This window comes from Heterodontus francisci, chromosome 18 (assembly GCF_036365525.1).
Source record: "Heterodontus francisci isolate sHetFra1 chromosome 18, sHetFra1.hap1, whole genome shotgun sequence".
Lineage (NCBI taxonomy): Eukaryota > Metazoa > Chordata > Chondrichthyes > Heterodontiformes > Heterodontidae > Heterodontus > Heterodontus francisci.
The window spans coordinates 87,077,262-87,099,481 of NC_090388.1; the positions used below are offsets into that span (position 1 = coordinate 87,077,262).

General features: G+C 51.7%; 1 protein-coding gene across 6 annotated transcripts in view; it reads left to right on the forward strand.

Annotated features, from left to right (window-relative positions):
• Positions 1–22,220, forward strand: part of LOC137379759 (protein-methionine sulfoxide oxidase mical3a-like) — a 1,360,716-nt gene that overhangs the window by 766,516 nt on the left and 571,980 nt on the right. For all 6 annotated transcript variants that reach the window (XM_068051091.1, XM_068051094.1, XM_068051095.1 and 3 more), the window contains exons 10-12: positions 7,536–7,662; positions 11,366–11,456; positions 14,806–14,953. In XM_068051091.1, the coding sequence (XP_067907192.1) occupies positions 7,536–7,662; positions 11,366–11,456; positions 14,806–14,953 (366 nt within the window). The remainder of the gene's footprint in view (positions 1–7,535; positions 7,663–11,365; positions 11,457–14,805; positions 14,954–22,220) is intronic.

Below are 22,220 nucleotides of genomic sequence, written 5' to 3' on the forward strand. Positions count from 1 at the left end.
AGATCTTTGCCCACTCACTTAACCTATCTATATCCCTTTGTAGCCTCGTTATCTCCTCTTCACAACTTACTTTCTTACCTATCTTTGTGTCATCAGCAAATTTAGCAACCATACCTTTGGTCCCTTTATCCAAGTCATTTATATAAATTGTAAAAAGTTGAGGGCCCAGCACAGATCCCTGTGGCACACCACTCATTACATCTTGCCAACCAGAAAATGACCCATTTATGCCTACTCTCTGTTTCCTGTTAGCTAGCCAATCTTCTATCCATGCCAATATGTTACACCCTACACCGTGAGCTTTTATTTTCTGCAATAACCTTTGATGTGGCACCTTATCAAATGCCTTCTGGAAATCTAAGTACAGTACATCCACTGGTTCCCCTTTATCCACAGCACATGTTACTTCTTCAAAGAACTTCAATAAATTGGTTAAACATGATTTTCCTTTCACAAAACCATGTTGACTCTGCCTGATTACCTTGAATTTTTCTAAGTTCTTTGCTCTATCGTCTCTAATAATAGCTTCAAACTTTTTCCCTAAGACAGATGTTAAGCTAACTGGCCTGTAGTTTCCTGCTTTCTGTCTCCCTCCCTTTTTGAATAAAGGAGTCACATTCACTATTTTCCAATCTAATGGAACCTTCCCCAAATCTAGGGAATTTTGGAAAATTAAAACAAATGCATCAACTATCTCACTAGCCACTTCTTTTAACACCATATAATGAAGTCCATCAGGAACCGGGGACTTGTCAGTCCGCAGCTCCAACAATTTGTTCAGTACCACTTCCCTGGTGATTGTAATTTTCTTGGGTTCCTCCCTCTTTCCATTTCCTGACTTACAGCTAATACTGGGATGTTACTTGTATCCTCAATAGTGAAGACTGATGCAAAATACCTGTTCAATTCATCTGCCATCTCCTTATTTTCCATTATTAATTCCCCAGACTCACTTTCTATTGGACCAACCCTCACTTTATTAACTCTTTCCTTTTTTAACAATCTATAGAAACTCTTACTATCTGTTTTTATATTTCTAGCTAGCTTTCTCTCGTACTCAATTTTTCCTTCCTTATCGATATTTTAGTCATTCTTTGTTCTTTATATTCTATCCATTCATCTGATAATCATCCACACAGTTCACAATACTGACAAGTTTTGTGTCATCTGCAATTTTTTAAATTCTGCCCTGTACACCCAAGTCTAGGTCATTAATATGGATCAAGAAAAGCAGGGCTCCTAACATCGACCCCTGGGGAATCCCACAATATACCTTCCTCCAGTCCAAAAAAACAACCATTCACAACTACTCTCTGTTTCCTGTCACTCAGCCAATTTCTTATCAATGCTGTGACTGTCCCTTTTATTCCATGGGCTTTAACTTGCTGATAAGCCTGTTACGTGGCGTTTTATCAAATGCCTTTTGGAAGTTCATGTACACCACATCAACCGCATTATCCTCATCGACCCTCTCCATTACTTTATAAAAAACTCAAACAAGGTATTTAAACACAATTTACCTTGAACAAATCCATGCTGGCTTTCCTTAGCTAATCCATATTTGTCCAAGTGACTTAAATTTGTCCTGCATTATTGTTTCTAAAAGCTTTCCCACCACCGAGGTTAAACCAACTGGCCTGTAATTGCTGGGCTTGTCCTTACACCCTTTTCTGAACAAGGGTATGACATTTGCAATTCTCCAGTCCTTTGGAACCACCATTGTATCTAAGGAGGATTGGAAGATTATGGCCAGTGCCTCTCCAATTTCCACCCTTACTTCCCTCAGTATCCTTGGATGCATCTCATCTGGTCCTGGTGACTTATCAACTTTAAGTACAGCTAGTCTATCTAATACCTCCTCTTCATCAATTTTTAGCCCATCCCATGTCTCAACTACCTCCTCTTTCACCATGACTTGGGCAACATCTTTTTCTTTGGTAAAGACAGATATAACATACTCATATAGTAGCTCAATCATGCCCTCAGCCTCCAAGCGTAAATCCCCTATTAGGTCCCTAATCGGCCCCATTCCTCCTCCTTTTACCAAGGGTTGGCTTTTAATGTGAAGGCAGAGCAGAGGAAGAAGTGGCTGGTGAAAGCAGCTGCAGTTGGTCATGTAGAGTTCAGAGGGTGAGACAGCAGTAAGAAGGGAAAAGAGGATAAGCTGTTGAAAGTGGATTTTATTCTGAAGTTACTGTTGCAATGTAAGGTTATTTAGTCTTTCAACAATAACGTCTGTGTGATTTGCGACCAAGTGGTTTTAAACAGCAAGCTTTAATACGTTGATTAATAACAGTATTGTTCTTACACAACAGTTCAATTGTACTATAAGACGCAATTAATGCAAGCTGGTTTCCTGTGGACTTCACAGTGATTAAGCTCAATCTTAGTCACTAGGCTATGGTCTTCCAATTGTGTGGAAAGCTGTAACCATTGGAAGGAGGATGCTCTATTTTTCTGCAGTTTGGCTGCCTTGGGCTGCACCTATGTATCTTCATGTTTCTATTCTAGTCACTAATTATCCAACCAAAGCGATGCCACACAATCAATTCAGGATGAGTTGTTTATGTAGCATCCAAATTACCTCAAACTCCATCTCCGTTTTCCAGTCTCTTACTGTGATCTGGAATATATGGATTCTCTTAGCTCTAAGTTCGTGCAGCTTGTTCCTAAACAAAATCTGTTACCTATAAGCTTAGCTACAAGAGAATTTTAACTTGCCATAGTGATGGTAAAATAGGACAACAAGCAATGATCAATATTCTAAGAGGTGTGAAGAAACCCTACATAATGTCACCTTCAGCGTTGCCAGTCGCCACAGCCATGATGTCCCCCGAATGTGATGGCCAACATGGAGGGAAGAGAGGATGTGCAGACAGGCTCCATTTCTTCTGCTCACAGCCTATGGACTTTCGACAGGAAAGAGGAGTGTGTTTGTAACAGCTGTGAGGTGTTTAGACAATGTAACCGTCATGGTAGACTAGTTGGTATGGAATGGGTCAGATGTGGGTGTGGGGAAGTGAGGGTTGCAGTAGTGGTGAGTGTGAGGAGAAGGAGATGGTGAAATCTGATGTGAGTGAGTGAGGAGGGCAGGAGTATTGAGTACTTTTAGGCTGATGTTGCTGAGATGAGGCTGATAGGTGAGAGTCCTGTCCAGGGTTATAACCAAGTATTTTGGGTGGGGCTCATGGGTAAGTCACCTTCTGCAGGAGGAAACGTTGAGTTCTTTCCAGCAGTGGTATTGTTCAAATGGAACTCTGCCACAACTGTCTTCCTGGCTTGACCCAGAGGTGCCACGTCTAGAAGTTGTTGTGAATGTCCTGCTTGCTTGTCCACGTCATCGACATAGATAAATCTCTGAGATTTGGTGTAGGGCATGTCTGCCATATAGATGTTTAAAAAAGCCAGTGTGAGCACCCACCCTTGTGACAGACTACTGTTGAGAGTTTGTGTTTGGCTGGTCCGTCACCAAGATAAACGTGGAACTTACAGTTACTCATTAGAATATTGATAAGCCGAAGAGTTTTGTGACATTGAATGATTGTTGAAAGTTTCAGTCGCAGGCTTTCTCTCCAGACAGGGTCATATGCCGATTACAAGTCTATGAAGACAGCTCCAGCCTTCAGCAGCTTCTGAAACCCTACCTCATTGTTGGTAATGAGTGCAAGGACCAGGGCAGAGCAGCTTCTTCCTTCTCTGGAGCCCAGCTCCTCATTTGGGAGGGTGGCTTCTAAAACCAGTTCTATCCAGTTACACTTGAGCTGCTCCACCACCTTGTAGACCAGAGATAGAAGGGTAGCTTTAGGGATCATGGGCTGGTTTTCCTGGCTTTGGGATGTCAATGAATTTGGAATGGTGACAGACTTCCAGGATTAACGCAGTGTCAAGGACATTGGATACGGGATTGGCAAGCCACATCTATTCATTTGAGCCCTGGTCCCTGAGGAATTCTGGGTAGATGCCATTGATCCCATCGACCTTGCTAGACTTGGTGACTGTCAGTGATGTGTCTACCTGTTCAGCAGTGAAAGCAGCTGAAAAGGTGGTGTCAAGAGTAGCTTTTTTGCAGAGAGAGCTTAAGCTGCTTTTTTTCAATGGTATTCATTGCCTTTGAGTTGGTTAGGAGGCTGCAATGGCATCTGCACTGACCTTTGGTGCCTTGTATGGGGGCAGTGACATGGCACTGAGCTGGTGAAGCCAGTTGCAGAGTTTCCTGCTGGAGAGTGAGAAATCGAGGTTTTCTGCAGTTTCTCACCGTTGCACTAATCTGCCTTTATCTAGGGAATCTGAGTGCTGTTGCTGTATCTGGGTCTTGAGTGACATTAATCTGTGCCAGTGGTCTCTCACTCTCCTGGAACCAGCATGGCATGAATTCTGTCCTGTCGCCTTGGGGCATTCTTCTGCAAGCCCCCACTTTCAGCACTCGAGCAGAATGGTTGAAGTGTTATTCTCTGGATTGTGTTCTTGACAATGCTAGTGAAGGTGGGCTATGAAGCTTTATGGTAGTTTCATCTTGGTTTCAGGACCAAGGTGATTAGCAACACCTTGATCCCCACATGTACAATGCTGCAATGCTGGGTCAGTGTTGTGTGCGGGGAAATCACTTAAGGATCTTCCGAGAACAGATGAACGGCCATCCTTTGCTGTCACCAATTGTGAAGCAAAGGTCTGGTTAGTATTCCTTTTGCCAACAAGCAGGGAAGAAGGTGCCTGGATCATTGGCATTATAGGTGAGATGGATATCAGAGGCCTGGCCCAGTCCACTAGTTATTCGCTCACAGTCTACTTTTTGGTCACCCCACATGTAGTGGTGACTGTTGAAATTGCCATTGTAAATGGCTGGGTACTTGATGTCTGGTAGGGTGGTGGTTGGTCATGCCGCTGTCGGGGGCTTGTAAGCATTCACAATGATCAGATTACCCACTCTAATTGTAATGGCGAACGATGAACTGTCCGCCAGCAGGATTAATTCAGCTTGGGAAACCAGGTTAGCCAGGGTGTCTTTACCAGACTTTGTGTGATATTGTTATGATATCATGTGGAACCCAGTATGAATCTATACCTGGTATGTGTTGGTTTCAGGTAGTTAGGATTCTTGGAGGGGAAGATCATTGATCATTTGTGTTCTAAGTTTACTTCACAAAATCTCATACTTCACTCTAGATAGGCCTTCAACATTGAGTTGATAAATGGGGAGTGCTTGACCATTTATCTTTTTTTTATTCGTTCGTGGGATATGGGCATATGCTGGCTAGGCCAGCATTTATTGCCCATCCCTAATTGCCCTTGAGAAGGTGGTGGTGAGCTGCCTTCTTGAACCGCTGCAGTCCACGTGGGGTAGGTACACCCACAGTGCTGTTAGGAAGGGAGTTCCAGGATTTTGACCCAGTAACAGTGAAGGAACGGCGATATAGTTCCAAGTCAGGATGGTGTGTGGCTTGGAGGGGACTTGCAGGTGGTGATGTTCCTATGCATCTGCTGCCCTTGTCCTTTGAGGTGGTAGAGCTCACGGGTTTGGAAGGTTCTGTCGAAGGAGGCTTGGCAAGTTGCTGCAGTGCATCTTGTAGATGGTACACACTGCTGCCACTGTGTGTCAGTGGTGGAGGGAGTGAATGTTTGTAGATGGGGTGCCAATCAAGCGGGCTGCTTTGTCCTGGATGGTGTTGAACTTCTTGAGTGTTGTTGGAGCTGCACCCATCCAGGCAAGTGGAGAGTATTCCATCACACTCCTGACTTGTGTCTTGTAGTTGGTGAACAAGCATTGGGGAGATAGGAGGTGAGTTACTTGCCGCAGAATTCCCAGCTACTGAACTGCTCTTGTAGCCACAGTATTTATGTGGCTGGTCCAGTTTAGTTTCTGGTCAATGCTAACCCCCAGGATGTTGATAGTGGGGGATTCAGTGATGGTAATGCCATTGACATCAAGAGGAGATGGTTAGATTCTCTCTTGTTGGAGATGATCATTGCCTGGCACTTGTGTGGTGCGAATGTTACTTTCCACTTATCAGCCCAAGCCTGGATATTGTCCAGGTCTTGCTGCATTTCTACACGGACTGCTTCAGTACTGAGGAGTCGTGAATGGTGCTGAACATTATGCAATCATCAGCGAACATCCCCACTTCTGACCTTATAATGGAGGGAAGGTCATTGATAAAGCAGCTGAAGATGGCTGGGTCTAGGACTCCTGCAGTGATGTCCTGGGACTAGGATCATTGACCTCCAACAACCACAAGCATCTTCCTTTATGCTAGGTTTCCCCCGATTCCCGTAGACTTCAGTTTTGCTAGGACTCCTTGATGCCATACTCGGTCAAATGCTGTTTTGATGTCAAGGGCAGTCACTCTCACCTCACCTCTGGCCTTCAGCTCTTTTATCCATGTTTGGACAAAGGCTGTAATGAGGTCAGGAACTGAGTGGCCCTGGCAGAACCCAAACTAAGCATCAATGAGAAGGTTATTGCTGAGCAAGTGCTGCTTGGTGGCACTGTTGATGACACCCTGGTTCGTTGGTCCTGAAAGGAATGTTTGGTTGACATGTTCAATACTTTCATGCTTTGCAGATTGCGAGGCCACTTTCAGGCATTTAGTCATCTTCTGGTGACATTAGCTGGCAAGTTCTCGATGGAGTAGCACGTAAAGGGAGACCATAGGCTGAAATTTCAATTGCAGGAGGGGGCAAGCAGGGTTGTGGGCATGCATTGAAAATTGCGTTCCCGGAGGGAGTCACTGGATCCCGACACTTCTGGAATACAAGGCAATTTTCAAAGATAGGGTGGATGAGGGCACTGGGAACCTGCTCACCTCCAATTAACGGCCCGTTAGCTCCTCAAGGACTTGCTAACGGGCCAGAGGGAGCCAGGAGGTGATTTTCAAATTGGAAATCGCCAAACCCAAGCAGTCTGGTGCATGTTAGAGCAGAGCCGCTGCGTTCATTGTGGAGAGCTACAAAGATTTTTTTTAAATCCAGAAAACTTTTTTCCACCAGTGGGTTCACTGCTGTACCATTTGGTCGATCCTCTGTGTGCTGAGGATTCTGGCCCTCCAAATTCTTGCCTCCTTTCTTGTGCACGGCAGCAGCAGGCCTCATCATGGCTGCTGTCTACCTTTGAGGCTCCTGCTCCAAGAGGCATCTCCTGTCTCCTCACAGAGCTCAGCACTGCGCTTGTCTCTGACCCAATTAGGGCATTAATGATTGCAGGTTGTGTCACATTAGCGATGCAGCGCAGTTCAGGGTCTGGACATGGAAATTATCTGGGCGTTGGATTTCTGACCCCAAATTGAAAATCAAGCCCCAACAGTAGTCATCAACTCATCACCTTTAAGTAGTGTCAAAGAAGCCCGTTTCCTACCCCCAAACAGGCACACAGCTAATGCATAGTGCCGTAGTGCTGCCTGCCTGTTAGAATCACCTCAATGAAGACCCAACAGATTTTCCTGTACAATTACATTTCCAGTGTGTTGGTTGACTGCTTTGATTTTCTGTTTCCATAGCAGGTGAAGTGCAGCCTATGATTAATGTGCTTAATTTATTTCTAGGGAGAGTATTTACAGATTACTGCCTCAGACAACGCCACAGAACATCAGCAAGAACTTTAATCTGTACAGTATTGACCCTGTCACCCGTTACCCCAAGGTCAATATCCATGTTCTGGATCAAAGTCAGGTTAGTAAATAAACACCTCCAGTGCAACAGGAAACCCAACCTCAACCTCCTCTAACACCCCATCACAACAGGAAACACAGCCCAACCCCCTCTAACACTCTATCACAACAGGAAACCCAAACTCAACCTCCTCTAACACCCCATCACAACAGGAAACATAGCCCAACCCCCTTTAACACTCGATCACAACAGGAAACCCAAACTCAACCTCCTCTAACACCCCATCACAACAGGAAACATAGCCCAACCCCCTTTAACACTCGATCACAACAGGAAACCCAACCTCAACCTCCTCTAACATCCCATCACAACAGGAAACACAGCCCAACCCCCTCTAACACTCTATCACAACAGGAAACCCAAACTCAACCTCCTCTAACACCCCATCACAACAGGAAACACAGCCCAACCCCCTCTAACACTCTATCACAACAGGAAACCCAAACTCAACCTCCTCTAACACCCCATCACAACAGGAAACACAGCCCAACCCCCTCTAACACTCTATCACAACAGGAAACCCAAACTCAACCTCCTCTAACACCCCATCACAACAGGAAACATAGCCCAACCCCCTTTAACACTCGATCACAACAGGAAACCCAACCTCAACCTCCTCTAACACCCCATCACAACAGGAAACACAGCCCAACCCCCTCTAACACTCTATCACAACAGGAAACCCAACCTCAACCTCCTCTAACACCCCATCACAACAGGAAACACAGCCCAACCCCCTCGAACACTCTATCACAACAGGAAACCCAACCTCAACCTCCTCTAACACCCCATCACAACAGGAAACACAGCCCAACCCCCTCTAACACTCTATCACAACAGGAAACCCAAACTCAACCTCCTCCAACACCCCATCACAACAGGAAACACAGCCCAACCCCCTCTAACACCCCATCACAACAGGAAACCCAACCTCAACCTCCTCTAACACCCCATCACAACAGGAAACCCAAACTCAACCTCCTCTAACACCCCATCACAACAGGAAACACAGCCCAACCCCCTCTAACACTCTATCACAACAGGAAACCCAAACTCAACCTCCTCTAACACCCCATCATAACAGGAAACCCAACCTCAACCTCCTCTAACACCCCATCACAACAGGAAACACAGCCCAACCCCCTCTAACACTCTATCACAACAGGAAACCCAAACTCAACCTCCTCTAACACCCCATCACAACAGGAAACACAGCCCAACCCCCTCTAACACCCCATCACAACAGGAAACCCAACCTCAACCTCCTCTAACACTCTATCACAACAGGAAACCCAACCTCAACCTCCTCTAACACCCCATCACAACAGGAAACCCAAACTCAACCTCCTCTAACACCCCATCACAACAGGAAACACAGCCCAACCCCCTCTAACACTCTATCACAACAGGAAACCCAAACTCAACCTCCTCTAACACCCCATCATAACAGGAAACCCAACCTCAACCTCCTCTAACACCCCATCACAACAGGAAACAAAGCCCAACCCCCTCTAACACTCTATCACAACAGGAAACCCAAACTCAACCTCCTCTAACACCCCATCATAACAGGAAACCCAACCTCAACCTCCTCTAACACCCCATCACAACAGGAAACAAAGCCCAACCCCCTCTAACACTCTATCACAACAGGAAACACAGCCCAACCCCCTCTAACACTCTATCACAACAGGAAACACAGCCCAACCCCCTCTAACACTCTATCACAACAGGAAACAAAGCCCAACCCCCTCTAACACTCTATCACAACAGGAAATCCAAACTCAACCTCCTCTAACACCCCATCACAACAGGAAACACAGCCCAACCCCCTCTAACACTCTATCACAACAGGAAACACAGCCCAACCCCCTCTAACACCCCATCACAACAGGAAACCCAACCTCAACCTCCTCTAACACCCCATCACAACAGGAAACCCAAACTCAACCTCCTCTAACACCCCATCACAACAGGAAACACAGCCCAATCCCCTCTAACACTCTATCACAACAGGAAACCCAAACTCAACCTCCTCTAACACCCCATCATAACAGGAAACCCAACCCCAACCTCCTCTAACACCCCATCACAACAGGAAACAAAGCCCAACCCCCTCTAACACTCTATCACAACAGGAAACCCAAACTCAACCTCCTCTAACACCCCATCACAACAGGAAACAAAGCCCAACCCCCTCTAACACTCTATCACAACAGGAAACCCAAACTCAACCTCCTCTAACACCCCATCACAACAGGAAACACAGCCCAACCCCCTCTAACACTCTATCACAACAGGAAACACAGCCCAACCCCCTCTAACACTCTATCACAACAGGAAACCCAAACTCAACCTCCTCTAACACCCCATCACAACAGGAAACCCAACCTCAACCTCCTCTAACACCCCATCACAACAGGAAACCCAACCTCAACCTCCTCTAACACCCCATCACAACAGGAAACACAGCCCAACCCCCTCTAACAGCCTAACAAAACAGGAAACCTGACTTCTCCAATCCAACATTGCTCACGGTGCCGATACAGTCACTATGTTGTGTCCATTGGCTAAAATGCGGACAGTGCTGCCATAATTTGGCAAGCTGACTGCTGTTTTGAAAGTCCTACAGATGGTGTGGGATCTTGTTACATTATTTATTTCTGACTTTCACAATCTTATCTGCATCCAGTCCTCCCATAGCCCAGCTCTCTCTCAAATGCTCAAGGATCCCAGTTCCATGCACTGCCGTGCACCACACTGCAATATCCAGGGCACACACCTTGAGTAACTTACATGGCGGAAGCTATTGAGAGGCCCAGAACACAGTTGTGGGTGAGAAACAGGAAGATAGGAATCCCGGGAATGCAAATGTCCAACTGAAATAAAGGATGACCTCATTATCATTTTCTATTCCATCTGCCAGCCTGGAGCCAGCCAGATTGGCATGTTCTCCGACTGCTGGGGGTGGGGGGGGGGGGGGTGGAAAGCCACTGGCATGAGGTTACAGTTGGGGACTAACTCCAACAATCAGGGAAAAATCAGGGCTCTGTATTTGTGGGAATGATCATGGGTCAGGCTGGAGATCAGGGATTGGGGGAGCAGGAGATCGGGGATTGGGGGAGCAGGAGATTGGGGGAGGGGGGAGTTCGGGAGTTGGGGGAGCGGGGGAGATCGGGGGTCGGGGCAGATCGGGGGTCGGGGGAGATCGGGGGTCGGGGAGGGGGCAGGATTGCTGATGATGACCCCAAAGAGAGGCTGCTTTCAGCCGCAGCTTTTTCTGAGGGGTTGGGGGAAGCTATCCTGTATCTCCCGGCCAAAAAGCGGTGCTTTAAAACGTCAGCTGCTCCCATCGCCATTTTGCTTTAATCTCCTGAGCCCCAGGAAACCCGGCCATATAATGTTAAATTTAAATCGGGCTTCCAATTATCATGAAGCGTCTGCTTCTCCATGACGGGCCACACATCGAGCAACCACCTCTGTAATAGGGCCTCAGGCTGCACTGGGGCCACAGGGGCTAATGGGGCCTTAGGTACACCCTCCACTCAGTGCCTGTCCTTCTGTCCTGCCCATTGTGGATATTGAACCCGCCTCTCTCAAGCATTATTGGCACTGATATTGTCGCGGGACACTGTGTGTTTTCACCTCTGCTAAAAGCTTTCGAGGTGCAGCAGCCTGACTCTGTCCCCTTGCTATTACTCAGGTCCGACACTTGTACAATACAAGCGAGCAAAAGAACCTTCCAGAATATGAAATTGCTGCTACTCCACGATCTCCAAAGTTTAAACAATCTGGTGAGCAAAGCAGGATCGGAAGCACCAAAAGGAACGGATGATGAGGCCATCGCTATTGGTTACCATTTAATAACTTTGTCAATTTGTTAATATAACGGAGTATTTTGTAGAGTGAAATGATGCTGTAAGAAATTCACATCACATTCTTCAATGACTGAAAGGTTTGTGCTCCCCTCAACCCCTCACTCCACCCACTCCCCTCAACCCCTCCCTCCACCCACTGCCCTCATCCCCCCCTCCACCCACTCCCCTCATCCCCACCCCTCATCCCCCCCTCCACCCACTCCACTCAACCCCCGCTCCACCCCCTCCCCTCAAACCCCCCTCCACCCACTCCCCTCATCCCCACCCCTCATCCCCTCGTCCACTCACTCCCCTCAACCCCCGCTCCACCCACTCCCCTCAACCCCTCCCTCCACCCACTGCCCTCATCCCCCCCTCCACCCACTCCCCTCATCCCCACCCCTCATCCCCCCCTCCACCCACTCCCCTCATCCCCACCCCTCATCCCCCCGTCCACTCACTCCGCTCAACCCCCGCTCCACCCCCTCCCCTCAAACCCCCCTCCACCCACTCCCCTCAACTCCCCGCTGCACACCCTCCCCTCAAACCCCCCTCCATCCCTTCCCCTCAACCCCCCGCTCCACCCCATTCCCTCAAACCCTCCTCCACCCACCCCTTCCCCTCAACCCCCCGTGCCACCCCCTTCCCTCAAACCCCCCTCCACCCACCCTCAAACCCCCCTCCACCCCCCTCAACCCCGCCCTCCACCCACTCCCCTCAACCCTGCCCTCCACCCACTCCCCTCAAACCCCCCCTCCACTCCCTCCCCTCAAACCCCCCTCCACCCACTCCCCTCAACCCCGCCCTCCACCCCTCCCATCAAACTTCCCTCCACCCCCTCAAACCCCCCCTCCATCCCCTCCCCTCAAAACCCTCTCCACCCCCTCCCCTCAGCCCCTCCCTCCACCACCCCTCCACACCCCCTCCACCCACTCCCCTCCACACCCCCCTCCACCCACTCCCCTCCACACCCCTCTCCACACCCTCCCCTCAAACCCCCCTCCACCCCCTCCCCTCAGCCCCTCCCTCCACCACCCCTCCACACCCCCTCCACCCACTCCCCTCCACACCCCCCTCCACCCACTCCCCTCCACACCCCTCTCCACACCCTCCCCTCAAACCCCCCTCCACCCCCTCCCCTCAAAACCCCCTCCACCCCCTCCCCTCAAAACCCCCTCCACCCCCTCCCCACAACCCCTCCCTCCACTTCCCCTCAACCCCTCCCTCCACCTCCACTTAACCCCCCCTCCACCCACTCCCCTCTACACGCCCCTCCACCCACTCCCCTCAACCTGTCCCTCCACCCATTGCCCTCCACACCCCCCTCCTCCCACTCCCCTCCACATCCCCTCCACCCACTCCCCTCCACACCCCCTTCCACCCACTCCCCTCCAACAACCCCCTCCACCCCCTCCACCCACACCCCTCAACACCCCCCTCCACACCCCACTCCCCTCAACAGCCCCCTCAACACCCCACTCCCCTCAACCCCTCCCTCCACCCACTTTCCTCAACCCTCACTCCACGCACCCCCCTCAACACCCCACCCCACCTCAACACCCCACCCCCCCAACACCTCACTCCCCTCAGCACCCCACTGCACCCACTCCCCACAACCACACCCCACAACCCCCCCTCCACCCACTCCCCTCAAGCTCCCTCCACCCACTCCCCTCAACCACCCCCCCAAAACCCCCCTCCACCCACTCCCCACAATTACCCCTCCACAACCCCCCCTCCACCCACTCCCCTCAACCTCCCTCCACACACTCCCCTCAACCCCCCTCCACCCACTCCCCTCAACGCCCTCCACCCACTCCCCTCAACACCCCCCTCCACCCCCACTCACCTCAACACCCCCCCTCAACGCCCCCCTCCACCCCCACTCCCCTCCACCGCCCACTCCCCTCCACAACACCCCTCTCCCCTCAGCACCCAACTCAACCCCCCTCCACCCACTCCCCTCAACCCCCCCTCCCCCCACTCCCCCCAACCCCCTCTCCACGCACTCCCCTCAACCCCCCCTCCACCCACTCCCCTCAACCACCCCCCCACAACCCCCCCTCCACCCACTCCCCTCAACTCCCCTCCACCCACTCCCCTCAACACCCCACTCCCCTCAACACCCCCTCAACACCCCAATCCCCTCAACACCTCCCTCAACACCCCACTTCCCTCAACACCCCACCCCCCTCAACACCCCACCCCCCTCAACACCCCACCCCCCTCAACACCCCACCCCCCTCAACACCCCCCTCCCCTCAACACCCCCCTCCCCTCTCCACCCACTCCCCACAACCACCCCCCCACAACTACCCCGCCACCCACTCCCCTCAACCCCCCCTTCACCCACTCCCCTCAACCCCCCCTTCACCCACTCCCCTCAACTCTGCCATCCACCCACTCCCCTCAACCCCGCCCTCCACCCACTCCCCTCAACCCCGCCCTCCACCCACACCCCTCAACCCTGCCCTCCACCCACACCCCTCAACCCTGCCCTCCACCCACACCCCTCAACCCCGCCCTCCACCCACTCCCCTCAACTGTAGTCATCGTCATAGGATACGGGGTAAACCTTTCAGGACTGAGATGAGGAGAAATATCTTCACCCAGAGAGGGGGCCTTTGGAATTCGCTACCAGAGAAAGTAGTCGAGGCCAAAACATTGTAAGTTTTCAAGGAGTTAAATATAGCTCTTGGGTTTGAAGAGATCAAAGGATATGGTGCAAAAGCGGGAACAGGTTACTGAGTTGGATGATCAGCCACGATCATAATGAATGGCGGAGCAGGCTCGAAGGGCTTATTTTCTATGTTTCTATTTTCTATGTTTCTAACCCCCACTCAACCAACTCCCTTCAACACCCCTTCCACCCATTCACCTCAACACCCACCCACTCCCCTACCCTCCAACCACTCCCCTCCCCCCCGACACACTCCCCCCAACCTCCCCACCCACCTCAACCCTCCACCCAACCCCCTCAACCCCCATGCACCCCCCTCAACCCCCCTCAACCTTCCACACCCTCAACCCCCCCCACCAGTCTCCCTCATTCCTCCACCTACACCCTCAACCATCTCTCCCACTCCCCTTCCCCACCCACTCCCCTTCCCATCCCCTCCACCTACTCCCCTCCCCCTCCACCCACACCCCCTCCCTCTCACCCCTCCACACACTCCCATTCCCCTTCCCCCTCCACCCACTCCCCTTCCCCCCACTCCCCCTCCCTCTCCCCCCACTCCCCCTCCCCTCAACCCCTGTACTGATGATGTCCTTTTTGGTTTTACAGATTCCTTGGCTCGATCAAATAAACTACTCATCTGGTGCCAAAAGCAGACTCAGGGTTACAAGAATGTCAATGTAACCGATCTGACAACATCATGGAAGAGTGGACTGGCACTCTCCGCTATCATCCATCGTTACCGGCCAGATCTGATGTGAGTGCAATGTCCAGCTGCTACCTGATACTTTGCCATGAAATGGGCAAGTTTAGGAGTTGATTTCCTTCATGGAAAAGTGGGCATCAGTCAGTGAGGCCGAGTTTGAGTCGGGTTCTGTACCAGCCCCTGAAGTAACCGTTTGTTTTCCTGCAATTATATTGATATTAGGCTGCAGTGATATTATTTAGATGTCAACACAATTTGCTGATACTGAACCATTTCCCCAGCCTCTTACGTAGGTGTCGAGGCCCACTGGATTCAAGTGAGATTTATGTTAGAGTTTTGTTGGCCAGATGTGAAAGTCTTCTTGCTTTTTATCATTCTCATCCTGCTTTAATGAGTGTCTCTGGGTCGGAAGGGTTTAATCAGTGTTTCTTTTCATGGTTTACAGTTCCAACTCTGTCTGACATTAATCAAATCCCACCCAGTAATAACTGCTCCTGGCAGATGAAATCATCAAATCTAAATGAAGGCAGTTTTCAATACAATCCAGCAAACATCCCATCTTTATTGATGTATTTGATGGCCATGGTCCTTGGAGTAAAAATGGTGAATCATGCACCAAGTAAACGACCTGAAAACTACATTTTGTCAGAAATATATTGTGCGGGTCAGCCCAAAGATTGGCTGCAAATACACTTGGGAGTCTATCAGCAGTGGAAAAGAGGCCAGGGCACAGGGTCAACTTCTTTCCCTGTCACAAGGATCTCCCTGAGTGTAAACACTCTCCCTGTCACAAGGATCTCAGTGTGAATACTCTTCTTTCACAAGAGTCTCACTGAGAGCGTGAACACTCCAAAGCCAAAATTCAGCTGTGTCGTGCCCCCACTTTTGGTGCTACAAGTGCCATTTTGAGTCCAAAATGGTTCTGTGTCACGCACAGGGGCTCTTCTGATTTGGGCCTCTCCGAGCCCATTTTGGGGAGGGAGGTGAGTAGTGCTGGTATTCGGATTGTACCCTGGAGGTATGCAGAGTAGGCACAGCGTGATGTCAGACAACATGTAATGCTGATTTGACGGCAGCAGTGCCATTTTTGACCTCAACACTCCAGCTAACACCCTCTGTTAACCATACAGAGCTGAACACATGTTCAGCAGCAGGAAGGACGCCTCCCTGCCTCTCAGCAGCACGAGTTACAAGGATCATCAATTACTTTCCGTTTAGTTGCTGATTGATTTCTACTGGCTGCTGCTGAGATAGTGAAAGTGTTCGGAGGCTTGTACTGGCATCTAAAGTTGGTGAAGTCCAAGTTGAGTACGGAAGGTTCTGACTTCAGGGATTCTGCTGAGACCTCTTGCTCCCAGCCACAGGTGCTGCAGTTTCTATTTGCCTTGGCCTGTAGCATGACAGAAAATGAGCAGTGGCCCATACAGAGCAGGACAAGCTGCTTAAAGAGGGTGGAGAAGGGCTCTCAGCAGGAAGCCATAGCCACCCAGAGTCCTCAGAGAACAATTGTTCTCCCACATGGGCAGGGAGGAACAATGTGTTGGATGTCTTTATTTCACAAAGGAGGTGCTCACTGAAATCTGCCATCCTGTTGCAGGAAGACATGCAGCCTCAGAGCAGGGTGAGGATGACATTGCCAGTGGCCAGAAGGTGACAGTGATCCTGAGCTTCTCCATGTTGGGCCTCATCCATCTGGAGCAGAGAGCATCACCAACCTCTCTCAGTTCACCATCTACGGTTGTACAAGGGTGCAAAGACAAGGGAATACATGACACTCTGTCTTGCCAGAGACAAGCAGGTGGAGCAAACACACAGCTTCACCAGCATAGCAGGATTCCCCATGGTGCAGGCGCCCCGTCCGAGGTCCAGAAGACACGGTAGGTCACCTCCTGGAACTCCACTCTAAACTGGCCCTTTGTAACCTCCTCCCGTGCCAGCTGCATGAATAGCTGGCCGGGAAAGGAGTACACATGCCAGAGGCTGTTCTCCCGAAGACCGAGCAGGACTGGGGTGAGCCCTGTCTTTACCTCCCCCAGATGGTGCAGGTGAGGAAGGAAGAGCTCACTGGGAATGAAGGGCGGGACATTAGACAAAATGACCTGTTGCGCAGTGGCCTCCAGGACAGAAAGGTCACGCCCACAGTGAACCCCTTGCTCAGGGTCAGGAACACTGCCCACTCTGTCTTCAGGAAAAACACAGCCTTCCTGTACATTTTAGAGGCAGCAGCAACGGCTGAAGGGCCGACAACTTTGGCCATTGCTTTCACGCATGCCTTTAATGAAATATTGGGGTGGACGTAGCTCTTGACCCCAAGCTTAGATGTTATCAGTGCAAACAGTGACGGGGCAACAGGTGCAGCTGCAGCAGCATACGTGCGAGAAGGCCCCGCCACTGGCAAAGAGGGGTTTGCCATGGAGTCGAAGAACCACGCCCACCCCGAACAAATAACGCAAACAACAGTTTTGTTTTTAAGAATTTAACTGATATGATGGGGTGGGGGGATAGCGGGGGTAGAGGAGGATGGGGTGGAAATGAAAAGGAAAAGAAGAGAGATTAGGTAGTTGAGTGGTGGAAGGGAGAGAAAGGCTGCGAGGATGTTTCTGTTAAATTGGTGGTTGGAGCACCTTACTGTAGAGAACACAAAGTGCAGTCTTCTGGTCATGGGAGGGTTCTTCGCCCGGGTCAGCTGGAACTCCCGGTTCTTTCCACCTTCTGCTGTTGTTACAAATAGTTTCTTCACCCGGGCGGCCCCAGCCGTCCCAAGCCACACAGTTGGGGTGGGGAGGGAGCCCCTTCTGTTGAAGATGGAGGAAAACACTAAAACAAATACAAGGGCCCCCTATAGAATCTTTGAGCCCCACCCCTGGAACTTCTGGCATCTCCTCCCTCCCCCAACAGTCCAAGCAAAACAGTTCACAGTGCTCCAACACCCACCTCTCCAAAATAACTCACAGGTCCTTTACTCCAAAAGATAGAATCAGTTCCACACTTGTGTTGTAGTTGTAGTTGTAGTTCTCAGCTCTCCGCTCTCCGCTCTCCGCTCTCCGCTCTCCTCTCTCCTCTCCAGCTGCTACTCCCACAGGTGCAGCTGCTTTAGCTGATTGCACACAGGAAGTACTCTAAACGCTCCAGCCAATCCCGTGCTGTCCCTGCCCTGGAAATGTTTGATGGGACAGTGTAGAGGGAGCTTTACTCTGTATCTAACCTTTTTTTTAGCAACCTCCAACTCCCACCAGCACTCTAAGCTGAGGTTTGCTGCTGCAATCAGCAGTCAACAGTCCAATTAGACAGCAGCCAACCCTGTTTTTAATTCTTGATTATTTTAAGATCAAATCCAGCCACAAACAGAAGGGTCTCAGTTGGGGACAGTGTAGAGGGCACTTTACATTGTATCTAACCCCATTTTTTTTAAAAAGTGGCCTTTATACCCCAGGCTCCTTTTATATATATTATGTCGAGTGGGCCTTTATTCCTCAGGCCCCCTTTCAATACATATTTTTTAAAATAACTTTATTAAAATCAAATAAATAAGCAAAAAACTCAAATTAAAATGCTATTCTCGGCATCGACGATGCACTCCAGTCCCTGCGGTGCCCACCCGTCGCGGAAGGCCTCAAGCGTACCGGCGGACACCGTATGCTCCTTCTCCAGGGACACCTGTGTGAGAACGTAACCGTGGAAAAGGGGCAGGCAATCAGGGAGGACGGAACCCCCGACGGCCCGCAGCTTGGACCTTGGCCAGGCCCAGGAGCAGACCGACAAGGAGATCCTCCTCCCGGCCCACGCCCCTCTGCACCGGGTGCCCAAAGATCAGGAGCATGGGACTGAAGTGCAGCCAAAACTTGAGGAGCATCCCCATCAAATACTCAAACAGGGGCTGCAACCTCGCACACTCCATATATACATGGAACACGGACTCGTCCAGGCCACAGAAATTACAAGCTGCCTGGGAGTCAGTGAACCTACTTAAAAGTCTATTGCACGGGACTGCCCTGTGCAACACCCTCTACCCCAGGTTCCCAATGTAAAGAGGGAGGACACCCGCGTAGAGAGACCTCCATCGGGGTTTCCCCTCGCCGCCTGATGGCAACGCGGACCGCCAGGGCATGTCCGGCTGGCTGACGAGGGCGAGGAAGTGGAGAGTGTGCAGGAGCAGCCTGTACAGGAAACCCCTCCGCGCCGATTAGAATGGCACAGAGGGCATTTCCGAGAGGCGGCTCGGGTCGTGCGGGTCCGACTCCCGAGGAGGGTTTTGGGGCCTGGGTCCGATGAGCAGTTCCGGCCAAGCGGGGGTCAGTTCGGCCGGGAGCGCTCCGCTCTCCCAAGCCCCCTCGCCACCCGCAGTGAGGGGTGTCCCGGGGGTTTCGGCTACTCCTCCGCCCACCAGTCCGTCCCCGGAGTCGGCCACCCAGACAGCCGAGGCTCTCTCCTCCGCCGGTGGGGGAGCACCCTGACTGGAGGCGACCATGTTCCAGACTCGGAATAGATCCCGGTAAAGGACAGGCAACTCCCTCAGAGAGGCGTAGCTAAAGGTCTCCGCCGGGAGCTGCATGTCGTCTTGAAAGCAGTGACACTGGCGGAAAAAATACGCCGCCAGCGCACACCATCTGGGAAGATGCTCGACGTACAGATTTGTCTGCAGTGTCCGAAGACAGAGAGTCGCAGCCTGGGTGCGGACGCACACCAGCGACTGGCCACCTTCCTCAATCCGGAGACTCAGGATCGCGGCAGAGACCCAGCATTTCCTCTCGCCCCAGAAGAAATCAACGAGTTTCTTCTGGATCTTGGTGGTGAATGCAGGGGGTGGGGCCAAAGTGACCAACTGGTACCACAGCATCAAGGAGGTGCATGGTGCTCCGTGCAAAAGGTGTCAACTCCTCTGGCAGGGAGTCCACCCACCACTGACCCACCAGGAGACTGGAACATTTCTCCCAATTGATCCTCGTGGAGGACGCGGCAGAAAAGGTCTGCTGGCAGTCGTGCATCCTCTGCAAGTCAACGGGATCTGTGATCGCGAGGAGCACATCATCTGTGTAAGCTGATAGGATGACCCGTATGGCTGGCTCGCGCAGAGCCAATCCCTTCAACCTCCTGCTTAGCAGGCACAGGAACGGCTGCACGCAGATGGTATACAATTGGCCGGACATGGGGCATCCCTGATGCACTCCTCTCCCAAAGCGAAGGGGTGCCGTCAAGGACCCGTTAACCTTGACTAGATACTCTGCGGCAGCGTATAAAAGTCGGACCCAGGCCACAAAATGCGGCCTGAGTCCGAAAGCACGCAGAGTCCCGAAAAGGTATTCGTGATCCACCCTGTCGAACGCCTTCTCCTGATCGAGGGAGAGAAAGGCGACCGACTGAGCAGTCCTCTGGGAAAGATGGATCAGGTCCCGGACCAGGTGGATGTTGTCCTGGATGGACCGGCCCGGGACCGTGTAGGACTGGTCGGGGTGGATCATGTGGGCCAGCAAGGAGCCCAGGTGGGTAGACATAGTCCGAGCAAAGATTTTATAATCCGTGCTGAGGAGGGAGACCGGACGCCAGTTTTTAAGCAGGCGGAGATCACCCCTCTTCAACAGCAGGACCGCTCTGCGCCACGAGAGGGGCATCTCCCCAGTTGCCAGGCTTTCCCCCGATACCCACGTGTAATCGTCCCCCAGGACGTCCCAGAATGACCTGAGGAACTCCACGGTCAGCCTGTCCTGCCCCGAGGATTTGCCCCTCGAGAGCTGGTGGAGGGCGCCAGTCAGCTCCGCCAACGTGAGCGGAGCCTCCAATCCTTCGACGCCCTCCGGGCTGACCTTTGGCAGGTCCTCCCACAAAACGCCACATCCTCGCTGGACGGATCCGGAGAGAACAACGCACTGTAATAAGTACGGACCATGAGGCACAGTCCCTCCGGATTCGTGATGTTAGATCCGTCGTCTGCCAGCAGCTCGACAAGGTGCTTACGGAACCCCCGCCATTTTTCCAGCGCGGAGAAGAAGGGTGAGGCGCAGTCCAAATCTTCCAGGATCTTGATCCGCGACCTCACAAACACGCCTTGGGACCCTATGAGCTGCAGGTCCCTCAGCAGCCCTTCTGTTTATAAGCCTGCCACAGAGCCAGGTCCACGACGGCATGACTGAGGCGGGACTCCAAGTCAAGCGCCTCCTGCTGTAGACACCCGAACTCGGCTTCCCGCCTCTTGGTCGACCCCTTCGCGTACTCCTGACAGAAGACATGGATGAGAGTCTTGCCCACATTCCACCACAGCCTCAAGGAGGGGAAGCCCCCCTGCTTCCTTCTCCAGTCGGCCCAGAATCGACGGAACGTGTCCCGGAATCGCTCGTCCTCCAGAAGCCGGTTGTTAAAGTGCCAGTACGCGGACCCCGCTCGCGTGCAGAGCGGGGTGAACTCCGCCCACACCAGGTGGTGGTCCGAGCATGGCACCAGCTGCATGGAGGCCGATGAGACGCGAGACACGTACACCTGCGAAATGTAGAGGCAGTTGATTCGGGACCTTCCTCCTCCAGACCTCCACGTGAAGGTGCTGGAGTCGGGATGGAGATTCCGCCAGACGTCCACCAAGCTGAGGGAGCTGATCAGTCCCCTCAACTTCTCCACTGACGCTTTGCCATGCTGGGGACCGGAGCGATCCCCCACCTCGAGGGTACAGTTAAAATCCCTCCCCCCCCCCCCCGAGGATGATGCACTCGCCGCTATCAATGGAGCTCAAGAGAGCGGACACTTCTTCAAAGAAGCGCGCTTGCAATGTGCCGTGCCTGGGTGCGTACACGTTCACAAAGTGGAGCGGCATGCTACCCAGGCGAACAGCGATGTGGAGCAAGCGACCCGGCACTAGCTCCTTGACCCCCAAGATCTCTGGCTGAAAGATCAGGGCCAACAAGATAGCCACTCCACTAGAAATAGGGGTGAGGTGACTCATGTCGACCCCACCCTGCCACTCCAGGAGCCAGGTGGCTTCGTCTCCCGGAACGGTGTGGGTTTCCTGCAGAAAGCTCACCGCGTATCTCCCTTCCCTGAGGACTGAGAAATTGTGAAATCTGCAGTGAGACCCCCTGCTACCGTTGATGTTCAGGCTGGCTATGGTTATCTTCATGTCAAAGGTACTTAAAACCGTCACCAACACCTCACTGTGAGGAGGGAACGGAAGTGCACCTGGCCTTCCACTCCCCCAGCAACCCATTGAGGAACGCATTAAATCCGCACCTCTCAACCAGTTTCACACCCGGACCCATGCCCGCTTTCTAGAGTGAGGCACAGACGGACTGGATGATCAGCGCCAGACTCAACCAATGACCGAGGGCCAGCTGAC